A 15,807-nucleotide genomic window follows, 5' to 3' on the forward strand; every position below is an offset into this window, starting at 1 on the left:
ACATCCAGAATGCCACCGCCCGCCTACTCACCCACACTTGTTTTAAATGCACATTTTTATCCTGTCTTTTTATGCTCTGTGAAGTGTCTTTGAGTGAGATGAAAAGCACTTTCAAATAAAAAGTATTATTATAAAAATAATAATAATAATAATAATTATTATTATTAATGTAACGGAGAAGGTAAAAATTGCTTATGATGCTAACTGACGGGTTTTTTTTGGAAACACATTCCATCCTATCTTTGTGCCGAGCAATGTGCAGTAATTTAATGATTATGATTAAACTAGACGAACAATGATCTACTACCCCTGTAAAGAATGATCGCTGCAAATCCTGGAATACTTTGAGGGCTCTCAGTCCTTTCGATTCGTTGCTGCTATCCATCGCCATCTTTTACTTCATCAGCAGGTAGGTGATAAAAAGCTAAGTTTGGTTGACACCCTTGTCTATTACAGTGAAACTCCTCGAGAACGAAACCTACATGGGCGAAAATACCCACTTATGTGAAAAAATCTTCATGCATTAACACAATTCCCATTCTCCTGCCCCACATACGACGAAACCCCCCCTGTTGCGTTATACGAAATCATTTTCTCTGCTTCAGCCTCGCGAAGACGTTCACTACAACGAAGTCTAATCCAACAGTGACCTCTACTGCTTTGTTCGGAAACGGCAGCAGCAACCACCACACTGGTTTACATAGTGAATGATGTTTATTTCGGTCACAGCTGCGAGTTTCCTGGACTCATCATAATCATAGCTGCTCTGCCATTGGCTTACAGAGCATCATCCTGGCCTCCGATTGGCCAAGAGGGACCTCACTGTCTATGTGTGTAGATACTGAAGCAAGATCCGTAGCATCCGATTAGCTGCTAATGCTAAATTGCTTATGGCTCGACGGAGATTCAAATAAGCGAACGTTTCCTTGAATGCTTTACTTGTTATCATGCTAAAAACACCCACGGGATGTTTCATAGTCCTCGATGGACATAGTTGGCTCTCGAAGGCTAAAAACCTTATGCTAACTGGAGCGCTTCTCTCTCATTAGCGCTACAGTTAGTGTAAGGTTTTTAGCCTTCGAGAGCTAACAAGGCCATAGTTAGATCGAGGACTACGAAGCGTCCCGTGGTTGGACGGACATTCAAATAAACGAACGTTTTCTCGAATGCTTTACTTGTTATCATGCTAAAAACAGCCACGGGGCGCTTCGTAGTTCTTGATGGCCGTGTATGTGTGTGTGGGTGTGCGTACATCTGAGATCAAATTTGCTAAAGTGAAAAAAACCCTGCTGTGATTGCGTTGTAGAGGAATTTCACTGTACTGCAGCCGAGATATGACAATTTTTAAAGATAATTATTTATATAGATACAGGACTACACATTTTACAGGAGTTTCAACAGTTTCAACAAGTGTAAATAGTTATTTTGCTGTCCGTCGTGGCAGAGGTGGCGTTCCTGCGAAGACTGTGATGCAAAAGGTGAAAACAGATATTGATGTGGACTCACTGTGCCAAAGGCATCTTCAGGACTTCAGATGGGTTCTCATCTGCTATACTGCCTTTTCTGTATTTTGGGCTGAATTGGGAGAGAAAATACCGGAGTGCCCCAACCAACTTCTGGGCTTTGGGGTCCAAACTTACCCTTCAAAGAAAAGAAAGGGTTTAGCAATTTGTGATATATATCAGGGTAAAAAAACATGAATAAAGGTAAAACATTTGTATACTGTATTGCCAACATTGCACATTATACAGTGGTACTCCTACTTACGAACGTCTCTTCATACGAAATTTTATCATACGAAACTCATTCTTCATACGAAAAGCCTCAACTGGAAAACATTGCCTCTTGCTACAAAATAAATTTCAAGATACGAAAGGTAAAAATACAGTATGGCCTATTACTTGCAGCTCCGAGTTTCCTGAGCGCAACATATTTACATCTGCTCTGCCATTGGCTATTACCCGAGCATCTTCCGGGCATTCCATTGGTTAAGAGGGACCTCTACCGTATGTGTCTATAGGGGTGTTCACACGGCAAGATTTGATCCGCTGCTACGCCGGGGCTGCCCCAGTAGAGCGTTCACACGTGCAAGTTAGGTCCGGCGTAGCCCCGGAAAAAGGCTTACACCAGACCAAATTATATCCACCTCAGGGAGGTGGTTTAAAAATTTGCTCCGGAGCAAATGCTCGTTTGCGAAGCAGCACCGATGTAAATTTGCACGTGTGAACGCAACTAGGTTAAATTTGCTCCAGAGCAAATGCTTGTGAAGCGTACGTACGGCGAAAATGCGTTGCTTTCGTGCTCTGTCGGACTTGCGTCGTTAATAACGACACAAGACTTTACTGGTAACATCTTTCCTTTTGTAGGAGAAAGGACTGTTTCGGAGTTGTTTGTGTAGTTTGTTACTTTGTTGTGTGTTCACAACCCCCGTCCCCCATATAATTTATTTTGTGATTTCCTCTGTTTGGCGCAGTACGTATTTGCTTTTCTGAGTGTCATTGAAGTCATCGTTGATTTACGTTTTCGGGGGCGGTCACTCTCAAGCAGAAGGCACAGAGACCGAGAAGGAGAAGGACGTGCCTGTCCAGTAGTCGCTTGAGTTGTGTATACGTTTTTGAAAAGAACCAACATGACGACACGACGAGCTGTATGGGCATCGAAGACTTCGAAGCGTCCCGTGGCTGGCTTCAAAAGTTCGATGCATGACATCAGCTGAGCAATGCTGTCTTGTGTGGTGATCAAGGGTAGGTCAAGTTCAAAAAGTGAGTGGAAAGAAAGCCACCAGGTCTTTTACATGTCTCATTTGGGGGAAAATAGTCCTAATTTTGTTATATTTTGTCATATACCTGTACTGTATGCTGCAGTTTATGGGCAATATATTGTTGCACTTTGTTGCTTGTGTGTGTCACACATGTACTGTATGTTGTTAACATACTTGGACGTTCATCACAGTTGTTTCACTGTTCTCATTAAAAAAAAAAAAGAGTATGGTAATACTTTATTAGTTTTGTGTTCTGTTGATGTTTGGTATGGACGTCAACTTATACATTTTTGTACCGTATCTTTTGCTGACCCGGTCCAGCTGTCAAATTTAGAAATCAATGTGGCACCCGAGCCAAAAGGTTTGCCCACCCCTGGGCTAGATTGATCTCTCCTGAACAAGAAAAAAAATCAAAGCACTGAAACATGCTTGCTTATATTTTTTCTACATTGTTTGGCAGTTAGGACAAAAAAATGTGAGTTCTGTTACATTATTACTGGCATACAAAGACATTGTGCTATCTTAATGGGAAATGTAAAATCAGAAAGTATTGGAGTGTTCATCTCACTGAAAAAGAGTTAAGTGTTGCACAATTAGAATTGTTTTGCATAATTTCACTGAAGAAATATTTTTTCTGTAAAATAACTGCATTTACATTACCATAAATAATACATACTCTTATCAGCTTCTGTAAACAATGTCATTAATTTATTTCAATGTAGAAATAAAATCGAAATCAGGAGTAGATTTCTAACTTTTGGCCTGGCCCCCCACAATATTTTCTGCTTCTCATTTGGCCCCCCCGGGAAAATAATTGCCCACCCCTGTTGTAGATAGATAAATAGATATTTGTCTATGCAGCGTCCTCGTCATTTGCCCCTCGGGCCAAACTAATCTTTTTACAATTGATTAATCTATCGATTATTCCAACGATTGCTCTCATAATCCACCCATCCCACCATTTTGTTTGACAGTGATAAGTATGCATCTATAAATAACAATTAGGTTTGCCGAGATGATAAACACTATTCTGTCAAAAAATAAATATTTTCAAATTACATCTGGCAAACAAGTGGAGCGCTCTTTCTTTCGCCGGGTCAAGTGCCTCTCACGGCTGCTTAGGCTGCTCTCATAGCTTACACTGGACGCGAGGAATAGGTATACAAAAATACAATTCAACAAATGATCCTGTCGCTTCTGTCACGCTTGCCTGATACCCCCGCTCCCTGTGCCAAGAATGCCATTAGTGCAATAGATTTCGAGAGTCATGAGTGACCCCATGACTCACTGACGTACATTACATTAGCCTGTGATTTATTTTTGCTGATTTCAGAAACATTTTCCCCCAATAATTCACCTCACATCACACATATACTGGATCTAAGCTAGCGATGTACCATATGGACAACAGATGTGTCTCAAGCTATGCTAATTTATTGTCGTTCAACACAAATTACTTTCGTTTCATTCGTGGGTCCTGATTGGTTCAGATAGCGTACAATGGACTTAATGTGGCTTATAAATATCTGTGTGAGTAGAGTACAATTAAGATCTGTTGGATTTGTGACGATCTACCCCTATTAATAAATTATTTGCAGTGTAGTAATATACTGTAATTTCTCTCAAAAACAGTGATTCATCTGGTATGTCATGTTGGATTACTATTATTTTGAAAAAAAATAAACAACAACAACTGTATGAGTTAAATATGTAAAGAGTTTGGAATCTGGAATAAACTGGAAAGATGCATTTTGTCCTATAGTCCTATAGTACCTGAAGGCAATGACACTTCCCGGTGTCAGCTTCCGAAAACTGATTTCCTGTACAAACTCTGATCGACCTTTAGATGTCACACCAGCTTCGTTCACCACTGAGCTCTCCTGTAACTGTAAATGCATACAAATATTTGTTAACACATAGACCCTGGCATGCACACAAGCATGCTGTATGTTTTTTTTAAATTTACTGGAATATGCTCCTTAATATCGACTGTGTATTCAGGCATCCCATTGATGTAGTTGTCATCCTTTTTGAAACTCTCAGTACGTCTTTCCACTGTCCTTGCTTCCAATACCACCTCTTCAATTTTCCCTGGAGAAAAGTTGATGAAGAGGATCAGTGTGTAATAATAAGAACATAAAAACTATATATTTACAGTATATAATAATTTATCAAAGTCGAACTGAGGCAGACTGGGGAGTGAGGGAGAGAGTGTAGCTAGTGTAGATAGTGAGAGAGCGAGAGAGACTAGATTAGGGGTACAACGATACACAAAAACAAACGTGTGAATGAAAACAAAACTATGATATTAAAAAAAGCCACAATTATTACAACCCTGGAAATTGCAAAAATAAAATTGAAGGCCTAGGTCAATATAGTGTATGACTTTTTGAAATTGTTGTTCATAAAACAAAAGACTGACAAGTGTATCTATCAACATGCCCCCCCACACACACACATTCTGTGTAATTGTTCTACCTGGTATGAACATTGGTGGTATATCAGTGCTGTACTGGTGTGTTTTGGGGCTCTTGAAAGCTGTTCTACACACTGCCACCACTGACTGATGGGTGCTGGGACAGTGGCGAGTAATGGCAACAATATCTTCATCAACCTGGTCCACGTATACCTGGCGAGGAGACAGATTGAAATTGGCTACGACATTTAGGACAACAAAGCAAAACAACAAAACAGTTTGCCTGCTGCACCTTGCCTTAAACAGGCAAAGGTGACAAACAAATATTTGTTACTATTTAAAATGTGTTATTTATTTCATGAAAATTGATGACCAAATTATACCTGTATGAACCCCTGAGCAGCCAGTTCTTGATGCAACTTATTGAGGGCCAGTTTCCCAGCAATGATGCCAGTCTGTGGTCCAACCTCGCTGGCGGAGGTCAGGGAGGCTGAAGGGTTCCACTTGGGGTAAAAACGCTCCTCTTTAACAACAGAAATCTACACACACACACACGTACACACGCACACAAACACAGTTCAATAAATTTCAATGCAAAGTGCAACAGTGTTCGATTATAGTGCGGGAAGTGAAAAATGGCAGAAAATACATTATAACACTGCTTCTTCGTTATTTGTGAAGACAAGTAGCCTGTATTATCATTGCTCACATGTATTATATGTTTTTATTTACAATTGCGCTTTTGTACTCTGCGTTTGTTGTTATTGATACATCCCACATTGTTGAATGAACCCACAAGAGGAGGTATCAAAATATGATCTAAATTGCCACAATCCCCCAAATCCGAATCAATCTGCCTCAGCACTCTTTCTACCCAGGTTGATATCTTGCTTTGTGAAAGCATAATAATTATCTGCTATTTCTCTTTTGAAATAATACTTGACCACACTATTAAATCCTTATCGGTCTGAATTTGTGGGAGAGTGGGGGAGGGGGGGTGTCCTTAGTATCAGGTTCACAGTGGCCTGCCCGGAGTGTGACCATGAAATCTTCAGCGGAGAGGTCAGCGCTGTTGGACAGTCTGTGTTGGTGCGGCTGTATGGATGGCTTGTGGAGTCAAAGATGAGAAAAGAGGATCGCCAGCACGGAGCGCGGATGCCTATTTGGAACTGAGTGTCACAACTTGGAATTGAAATGGGACAGGAAAAGTGAACTGATCTCTTTTTTCTTTTTGTTGACTTTCAAACTTAGCTTTTGAGGATGATGTCTCTGATCCACTGGTGAAAAGGCACTTTGATTTCTCTCCACTTTCAAATAACAAAATGTATGCAGGAAAAGTATCTTGTTATCGGAATCAGAATAATCTTTATTGGCCAAGTATGTAGAACACACAAGGAATTTGTCTCCGGTATAACACGCTGCATTAGTATTATCGTAAACAAGGACATGACAAATAGGTATGCAAGGACATTTCGTAATGTAAGTGAAGCGTAGTGCGGTGGTACCACCCAGTGACAACTGTGAGGCAATGTGCAAAGCATCAAGCAGAGCAAACGTGAACAGTGGTAGAATACAATACTATGACAGTTTGTACAGTTGGTGCAGAAAATTATTGAACCATTTTAGAGTGACCAGTAGCAGTATTTGTAGTACAACAAGAGTGACTACGTCAGTGACTGTTCAGGGAGTTAATGGCTAGAAGGAAGAAGCTGTTTAAGTGTCTACTGGATTTGGTGCGCATGGATCTGTAGCGTCTGCCTGAGGGGAGTGGTTGAAAAAGGTGGTGGGCAGGGTGCGGGGGATCCAGGAGGATTTTCCGTGCCCTTGTCTTGATTCTTGCAGTGTGCAAGCCCTCAAGAGTGGGTAGGGGGGTGCCAATGATTTTTTCCGCCGTCCTAACTGTCCGTTCAAGTCGGATTTTGTCCTTTTTTGTGGCGGCCCCAAACCAAACCGTGATGGAAGAACGCAGGATTGATTTGATGACTGCCGTCTAGAACTGTCGTAGCACCTCCTGTGGCAGGCCATGCTTCCTCAGCAGCCTCAGGAAGTACATCCTCTGCTGGGCCCTTTTCAGGATGGAGATGGTGTTGACTTCCCACTTCATGTCCTGGGAGACTGTGATTCCCAGGAACTTGAAGGTCTCGACGGTTGACACAGGGCAGTTGGATAGTGTGAGGGGCAACTGTGGAGAAGAATGTTTCCTGAGGTCCACGATCATCTCTACAGTCTTGAGCGTGTTCATCCCGAGGTTGTGTCGGCTGCACCAGAGCTCCAGCTGATCCACTTGTTGGCGGTACGCAGACTCGTCGCCGTCTTTGATGAGACAGATGACCGTGGAGTCCTCTGCGAACTTTGAGTTTGACAGCTGGATTTGTTGAGGTGCAATCGTTTGTGTAGAGGGAGAAGAGCAGTTGAGAGAGGACACATCCCTGTGGGGCTCCAGTGCTGGTGGTGCGTGTTGATGATGTTGTTGCTCCCAGTCTCACCTGTTGTGTCCGTCCCGTCAGGAAGCTGAGGATCCACTGGCAGATCGTAGGGGACACACCGAGGTGGAGAAGTTTGGGGGTGAGGAGTTCCGGGATGATGGTGTTGAATGCAGAGCTGAAATCCACAAACAGATTCCTTGCATAGGTCCCTGTGCTGTCGAGGTGCTCGAGGATGTAGTGCAGACCTATGTTGACTGCGTCTTCCACAGACGTGTTTGCCCGGTAGGCAAACTGGAGAGGGTCCAGCAGGGGTATTATTTTGTTATTTTATGTTAACTGTTTGAAGCACTTTGTAACAGCTGCAGCTGTTGTAAGAGCATTGTATCAACAAAAAAAAAAAAAGATGTATTGTATAAGAGTCAAAATTCTTTGGTCTGATAAGGCAAAGATTGAACTTTTTGACGTGACTGTTCCGAATTTGGAGAAAAAAATACCTTTATTCCATTATGAAATAAGGTTGTAACATTACTACGGCCCGACCAATATGGATTTTTTTATTTAGGCCCATGCTGATGCCTATTTTTGGCAAAAGAAAATATGGACAACCGAGTCATCATCCAATTAATTTTAAAAAACTTGAATTTTGCGTTTTCCCCCACAAAGCAATTAAATGGCCGTCAATTATAAGCAGATAAAACTGCGACAATATAGAAAATAATTGGTTTTCTTTCAGTGGATTTTCTCCGGGTACTCCGGTTTCCTCCCACATTCCAAAAACATGCATGGTAGGCTGATTGAACACTCTAAATTGTCCCTTGGTGTGAGTGTGAGCGCGGATGGTTGTTCGTCTCTGTGTGCCCCGCGATTGGTTGGCAACCGGTTCAGGGTGTCCGAAGGTTCAGTACTGCCCGAAGAGAGCTGATGAAAAATGGGCTACTGGAACAAAGCGGAGATGGGTGAGATGCGAAAACATGGCTCTGTTGGAACGCCACTACTCAAGCAAACCTAGTCAGAGGGGTTACATGCAGACAATGTGGACTAAATGGTTACTTCGAAACCCACAGTCACGGTTGACCACGAAACAACTAGTAGCTTAGTGTTTAAACATCCACAAACGGCAACTGCTGTCACAGCTTGAGATTGGTGAGGTACAACGCAGGTTCCGTGGTGAAGGGCCCAAGGCTGCCAGATCAGAGGAGGAGGAGGTCATACCAGAGATTGGGAGGCAAGCCCCAATGAATGCAGATGATGAGATTGGGTGGCCAGCCCCAATGAATGAAATGCTGAGCGAGGCAGCAACTGATCTGAAAGCTAAGATCATGGCGAGAATGAAAGCTGGGCAACCTAGAAACCAATTACGACGGCCACCTGAAAGTCTCATGGAAAGTGTGAATGCAGCACTGATGGCGATCTCTACCGTAACGATTACGGAAACCAATGAGCTGATATACGCTTCAGCATCAGTGGTCCTTGAGATGCTTGGCTATAAGAGCAACCATGGAACCCATGAGATACGTTACCCACCATGGAAAAGACGGTTGGAGGCTAAGATCAAGGCGGCTCGGAAGGATGTGTCAATTGACGGAGGCCCAAAGAGGTGTGATGAAAAGGCTGTAACCCGAGAGGTACATCCAGATGACCATACCTGTAGCACTCGAAACTGCCAAACAAAGGCTCCAAGCCCTGTCGAGTCGCTTCAAGCGGTTCTCGAAAGAGAATGAGGCCAGGCGAATAAACACGCTGTTCGCAACACAACCTGCGAAAGTGTACGCTCTGTGAGGGTCCGAACAACAGAGCTGACCCACCAAGACTTGAAACTGAACGGTACTGGAAAGGCATATGGGAGAAGGAGGTTGCACATAACAGCAGTGCACACTGGCTGGTGACCCTGAGAGAGGAGCACAGCAACCTCCCTGAACAGAACCCAGTTACCATAACAGTGGCAGACATACAAGAAAGAGTCTCAGATATGAAGAACTGGACAGCACCAGGCCACACCTACTGGCTAAAGAAACTCACAGCACTCCATGAGCGCCTAGCAGCACAAATGAACCAGCTGCTGAGGGATGGGACTCACCCAGGATGGCTAACCGAGCCCAAGGCTGCCAGATCAGAGGAGGAGGAGGTCATACCAGAGATTGGGAGGCAAGCCCCAATGAATGCAGATGATGAGATTGGGTGGCCAGCCCCAATGAATGAAATGCTGAGCGAGGCAGCAACTGATCTGAAAGCTAAGATCATGGCGAGAATGAAAGCTGGGCAACCTAGAAACCAATTACGACGGCCACCTGAAAGTCTCATGGAAAGTGTGAATGCAGCACTGATGGCGATCTCTACCGTAACGATTACGGAAACCAATGAGCTGATATACGCTTCAGCATCAGTGGTCCTTGAGATGCTTGGCTATAAGAGCAACCATGGAACCCATGAGATACGTTACCCACCATGGAAAAGACGGTTGGAGGCTAAGATCAAGGCGGCTCGGAAGGATGTGTCAATTGACGGAGGCCCAAAGAGGTGTGATGAAAAGGCTGTAACCCGAGAGGTACATCCAGATGACCATACCTGTAGCACTCGAAACTGCCAAACAAAGGCTCCAAGCCCTGTCGAGTCGCTTCAAGCGGTTCTCGAAAGAGAATGAGGCCAGGCGAATAAACACGCTGTTCGCAACACAACCTGCGAAAGTGTACGCTCTGTGAGGGTCCGAACAACAGAGCTGACCCACCAAGACTTGAAACTGAACGGTACTGGAAAGGCATATGGGAGAAGGAGGTTGCACATAACAGCAGTGCACACTGGCTGGTGACCCTGAGAGAGGAGCACAGCAACCTCCCTGAACAGAACCCAGTTACCATAACAGTGGCAGACATACAAGAAAGAGTCTCAGATATGAAGAACTGGACAGCACCAGGCCACACCTACTGGCTAAAGAAACTCACAGCACTCCATGAGCGCCTAGCAGCACAAATGAACCAGCTGCTGAGGGATGGGACTCACCCAGGATGGCTAACCGAAGGGCGAACGATCCTGATCGTGAACGATCCCTCAAAGGGTGCAGTCCGATCCAACTATCGGCCAATAACCTGTCTCTTCACAACATCGAAGCTCATGTCAGGCATCATTGCGGCTCAGATAAGTGGACATGGATCAATACATGAGCGAAGCACAGAATGGCATTGGTAGAGATACCAGAGGAGCCAAACATCAGCTCCTGGTTGACAGAACAGTCGCACAAGACTGCAGGTCCAGACATACCAACCTGTGCACAGCCTGGATTGATTACAAGAAAGCCTATGACTCGATGCCACAGACATGGATCACTAAATGCTTGGAGTTGTATAAGGTGAACAGGACCTTAAGAGCCTTCGTTGCGAACTCGATGAGAATGTGGAAAACCACACTTGAAGCCAATGGCAAGCCACTTACCCAAGTGTCCATCAAATGTGGCATATATCGAGGTGATGCACTCTCCCCACTGCTGTTCTGCATAGGACATAGGACATCGTAGAGACATAGGACCTCTACATGGATGACATAAACCTGTATGCTAAGAGCGAAAGGAACATATACTCCCTGATCCACACAACCAGAATCTAAAGCAGCGACATTGGGATGTCATTCGGGCTTGAGAAATGTAGTCGGATGGTGACTAAGAGAGGAAAGGTAGTCCGCACTGAAGGGTCTCACTCCCTGAAAGAACAATAGCAGATATTGAGGACAGCTACGAGTACCTTGGTATACCACAAGCCAATGGCAACCTCGAACTGGCAACAAGGAAAGCGGCTACGGTCAAATACCTCCAGCGAGTGAGGCAAGTCCTAAGAAGCCAGCTCAATGGCAAGAATAAGACCCGGGCAATAACCAGCTATGCCCTGCCAGTGATCAGATACCCTGCAGGAATAATAAGGTGTCCAAAGGAAGAGATTCAGACCACGGACGTTAAGACCCGAAAGCTCCTAACCATGCATGGAGGGTTCCATCCCAAATCCAGCACCCTGAGACTGTACGCAAGCCGAAAAGAAGGAGGCCGGGGACAAGTGAGTCTGAGAGCCACTGTTCAGGATGAAACATTCGGGCTCCATGAATACAGCAAGGAAAAGACTTCAACGGATGACGTACTCAGAGATTGTCTCAGACAAAGGGGAACAGAGGATGAGGCACTGGAAGAGGGACCATCATGGGAGGACAACACCTACACGGGATGTACCACCGAACCATAACTGAAGTGGCTGATCTCAAGAAGTCCTATCAGTGGCTAGAGATGGATGGCCTGAAGAACAGCACAGAGGCAGCTGGCTGGCTGCTCCGGAGCAGGCCCTGACCACCAGAGCCATCGAGGCCCAGATATACCACACCAGACAAGACCCAAGGTGTAGGTTATGCAAAGAGGCACCTGAGACGATCCAACACATAACTGCAGGGTGTAAGATGCAGGGAAAGACTACATGGAACGCCATAACCAGGTGGCTGGCATAGTCTACCGAAACATCTGTGCGGAGTATAGACTGGAAACCCCAAGGTCAAAATGGGAAACACCTCCGAAAGTGGTGGAGAATGACAGAGCGAAGATCCTGTGGGACTTCCAGATCCACACTGATAAGATGGTAATGGCGAACCAACCAGATATCGTGATCATAGATAAAGGGCAGAGGAAAGCCGTTGTAGTGGATGTAGCAGTCCCAAGTGATGGAAACATCCGAAAGAAGGACCACGAGAAACTCGAGAAATACCAAGGGCTCAGAGAGGAGCTGGAGAGAGCCTGGAAGGTAAAGGTGACAGTCGTGCCTGTGGTGGTCGGAGCACTCGGGGCAGTGACCCCCAACTAGATGAGTGATTGCAAGAGATCCCGGGAACAACATCGGACATCTCAGTTCAGAAATGTGCAGTGCTGGGAACAGTAAGGATACTGCGCAGAACCCTCAAGTTTCCTGGCCTCTGGTAGAGGACCCGAGCTGAATGAGGGACGGACACCACCCGAGGGGTGAGATGAGGATTTTTTATCTATATATATACTGTATATATCTTCTCCTTTCAGCTCGTCACTTTTCAGGGGTTGCCACAGCAAGTCATTAATTTCCATCTTTCCCTGTTGTCCGCATCCTCTACTCTGACTCCAACTACCTGCATGTCTTCCCTCACTGCATCCATGAATCTCCTCTTTGGCCTTCCTCTCTGTCTCCTACCTGGTAGCTCCATCTCTAACTTTCTCCTTCCATGTATCCACTGTCCCTCCTCTGTACATGTCCAAACCATCTCAGTCTGGCCTCACTAACTTTTTCTCCAAACTTTCCTGTCTGAGTTGTCCCTCTGATGACCTCATTTCTGATCCTGTCCATCCTTGTCACTAAGGAGAATCTCAGCATCTTTAACTCAGCCACCTCCAACTCTGCCTCCTGTCTTTTGCCTATTGCTAGTGTCTCTCGACTGTCCTGTAAACCTTTCCCTTCACCATAGCTGATACCCTTCTATCACAAATCACTCCTGACACTTTTCTACAGCTGTTCCATCCTGCCTGCACACTATTCTTCACTTCTCTTCCACAGTCTCCGCTGCTCTGCACCGTTGATCCTAAGTACTTAAATGCCTGTGCCTTCGCCACCTCTGCTCCCTGTAACCTCACCGTTCCACTGGTCTCCCTTTCATTTATGCACATGTACTCTGTCTTACTACGACTGACCTTCATTCCTTTTCTCTCTCGTGCAAACCTCCACCTTACTAGGTTTTCTTGTAGCTGCTGCCTACTCACTACAGAGCATAATGTCATCTGCAAACATCATAGTCCAGGGATACTCCAGTCTGACCTCATCGGTCAATCTATCCATCAGCAAAGCAAACAAGAACGGGCTCAGGGCCGATCCTTGATGCAGTCCAAAATCCACCTCGAAGTCTTCTGTCAGTCCAACTGAACACCTCACCACTGTTGTACTCTTCTCATACATGTCCTGCACCAACCTAAGGTACTTCTCTGCAACCCATCTCTGTACATCGCCCTTCTTATAAATTGGTACCACGACATTCTTCCTCCACTCATCAGGAATCTTGTTTGTGTCTTATATTCTATTAAACAACCTAGTCAGAAAATCAACTGACATGGACAGTCTGCGGCTGGATGGATGCATGGATTGAGGAGCCGACAATGAGAAGAAAGCAGCGTCAGCGCAGAGCGCCGATGCGTATGTGGAACTGGGAGTCGCGGCTTGGAATTGAAGCAAACTTACATGGGACAGGAGAAGAGAGGTAATCTCTCTTTTTCGGGTAGAGTGAACGCTGGCGCGTTTTTGGCTGCCGCTGCTCTCCCACAAACTTTTGTGTTTTACGGTGTTTTTACGCTCGATTGTTTTACTGTTTCGCATGGAATCACGATCATCATCTCACAGTCATTCCACCCAGCCCCCATTCAGGCCTGTCTCGCACTCTCAACTATCTTCGACTGTTTCGTCCCGGCGTCTCAGCGTCCTACCTGTCAACCTGTCGCTCCTCCATCGACCTGTCAAGGATCTGCTCCAGTACTCGTTGGCCGAGCTCCTTCGGCTCCGCTTCCAATGGCTGGGCCCTCCTCCTGCTCTACACCGGCTCCCGGACATCGTTCGCTTTCCTTCCCGGAAATATATTCATCGTGGGTCTCGTCGGGGCTTCTGCCTCAACCGATCCAACACCATCGTCTCCTTCTGGTCTTCCTCCCGTCGGCCATCCAGAAACGCCGGCCGATCCATCGACCATCGTGCGTTAGCCGGCTTGGCTAGGTCGGCTAACGGCCCCCGCAGCAGCGAGACTGCCGCCGTCAACTTCGGGCTACTTAACATCCGTTCGCTTACTGGGAAGGGTAATCTCATTCAAGATATCCTCACGGACCGTAAGCTTGACATTCTCTGCTTGAATGAAACCTGGCAAACTCCCGGGGACTTCTCACAGTTGAACGATTCCACTCCCCCGGGATTTGTTTACATTTCCAAGCCCCGCGATTCTGGTCGCGGAGGAGGTCTCGCGATAGTATACCGCGAGAAGTGGAAAGTACTTTCGGTTTCTCTCCCGCCACTTTCCTCCTTTGAATGCCTTGCCTGTCAAATATCCGGACCTATCCCCACGATTATTGCCACAGTGTACCGCTCCCCCAAACCCCACCGCGACTTTTTAAATGAAGTGTCTACTGTCCTCACCCATCTCTCCTCTCTGTCACCAAATGTAATAATCCTGGGAGATTTTAATATACATATGGACAACACTGCTCTTCCTCTCACCATTGACTTCACTTCTTCAATTAACAGTCTTGGTTTTGATCAATTTGTAGATTTTCCCACACACATCAAAGGTCACACCCTGGATCTGATCTGCTGCTCTGGTATTTCCCCCTCCAACTGTACTGCTGACGAACTTCCAATAACGGACCACTTCCTTATCTCATTCAACATTACACTCCAGCTCTCAACTGCCAAATCACCCCGGACCATTGTTTACCGTAATATTAAAGACATTAACATTGACTCTCTCACTGCATGGCTGACCACCCTGACTCCGGACATTGACTCCACTCCTGATGATTTGGTTTTCCAATACAACTCTGGTCTCACCAGCATCCTCAATACTCTCGCCCCTGTCAAGTCCCGCTCTGTCCTTTTTACTCGGTCTGCCCCTTGGTTCACCCCTCATCTACGTTCCTTGAAATCCCAAACCCGGCAGCTTGAGAGACTTTATAGGAAAACCGGCCTCACTGCTCACAAGGACATCTATGCAGCTCAGCTATCCCTCTACAAGGACTCCATCTCTCAAGCAAAATCACATTACTACTCCGGACTCATCTGCTCCAATGCTGGAAATACTAAGACTCTCTTTTCCCTTTGGAACAGAATCACTCAACCTCCTGACTCCCTACCACCTCACTTTTATTCTCGTGACACCTGCAATGCACTTCTCCTCTTTTTCAATGAAAAAATCAACAGAATCCACCAGCATCTGGGCTCCTCTGTACCTTTCCCCTCATCTGAACCTCTCACCCCTTGCAAACTGTTCTCTTCTTTTGAACTCCCCCATCTCTCATTAATTTCAGACCTCATCATTAAATCCAAGACTTCCTCCTGTCAGCTCGATCCCCTCCCTACAGTTCTGGTCAAATCCTGCCTACCCTCTCTGCTTCCCTTCATCTCAGCCATTATCCATTCCTCTCTGTCGACTGGAATTGTTCCTGTGCTCTTCAAAACTGCAGCTGT

At 45.6% G+C, this 15,807-nt stretch overlaps 1 protein-coding gene across 4 annotated transcripts in view; it reads right to left on the bottom strand.

Annotated features, from left to right (window-relative positions):
• agla (amylo-alpha-1, 6-glucosidase, 4-alpha-glucanotransferase a) overlaps positions 1-15,807 on the bottom strand; it is a 123,896-nt gene that overhangs the window by 40,533 nt on the left and 67,556 nt on the right. For all 4 annotated transcript variants that reach the window (XM_052088360.1, XM_052088359.1, XM_052088361.1 and 1 more), the window contains 5 exons: positions 5,561-5,716; positions 5,240-5,390; positions 4,728-4,852; positions 4,535-4,647; positions 1,507-1,641 (listed from right to left, as the gene is read on the bottom strand). In XM_052088360.1, the coding sequence (XP_051944320.1) occupies positions 1,507-1,641; positions 4,535-4,647; positions 4,728-4,852; positions 5,240-5,390; positions 5,561-5,716 (680 nt within the window). The remainder of the gene's footprint in view (positions 1-1,506; positions 1,642-4,534; positions 4,648-4,727; positions 4,853-5,239; positions 5,391-5,560; positions 5,717-15,807) is intronic.

Source organism: Hippocampus zosterae, chromosome 15 (assembly GCF_025434085.1).
Source record: "Hippocampus zosterae strain Florida chromosome 15, ASM2543408v3, whole genome shotgun sequence".
Classification (NCBI taxonomy): domain Eukaryota; kingdom Metazoa; phylum Chordata; class Actinopteri; order Syngnathiformes; family Syngnathidae; genus Hippocampus; species Hippocampus zosterae.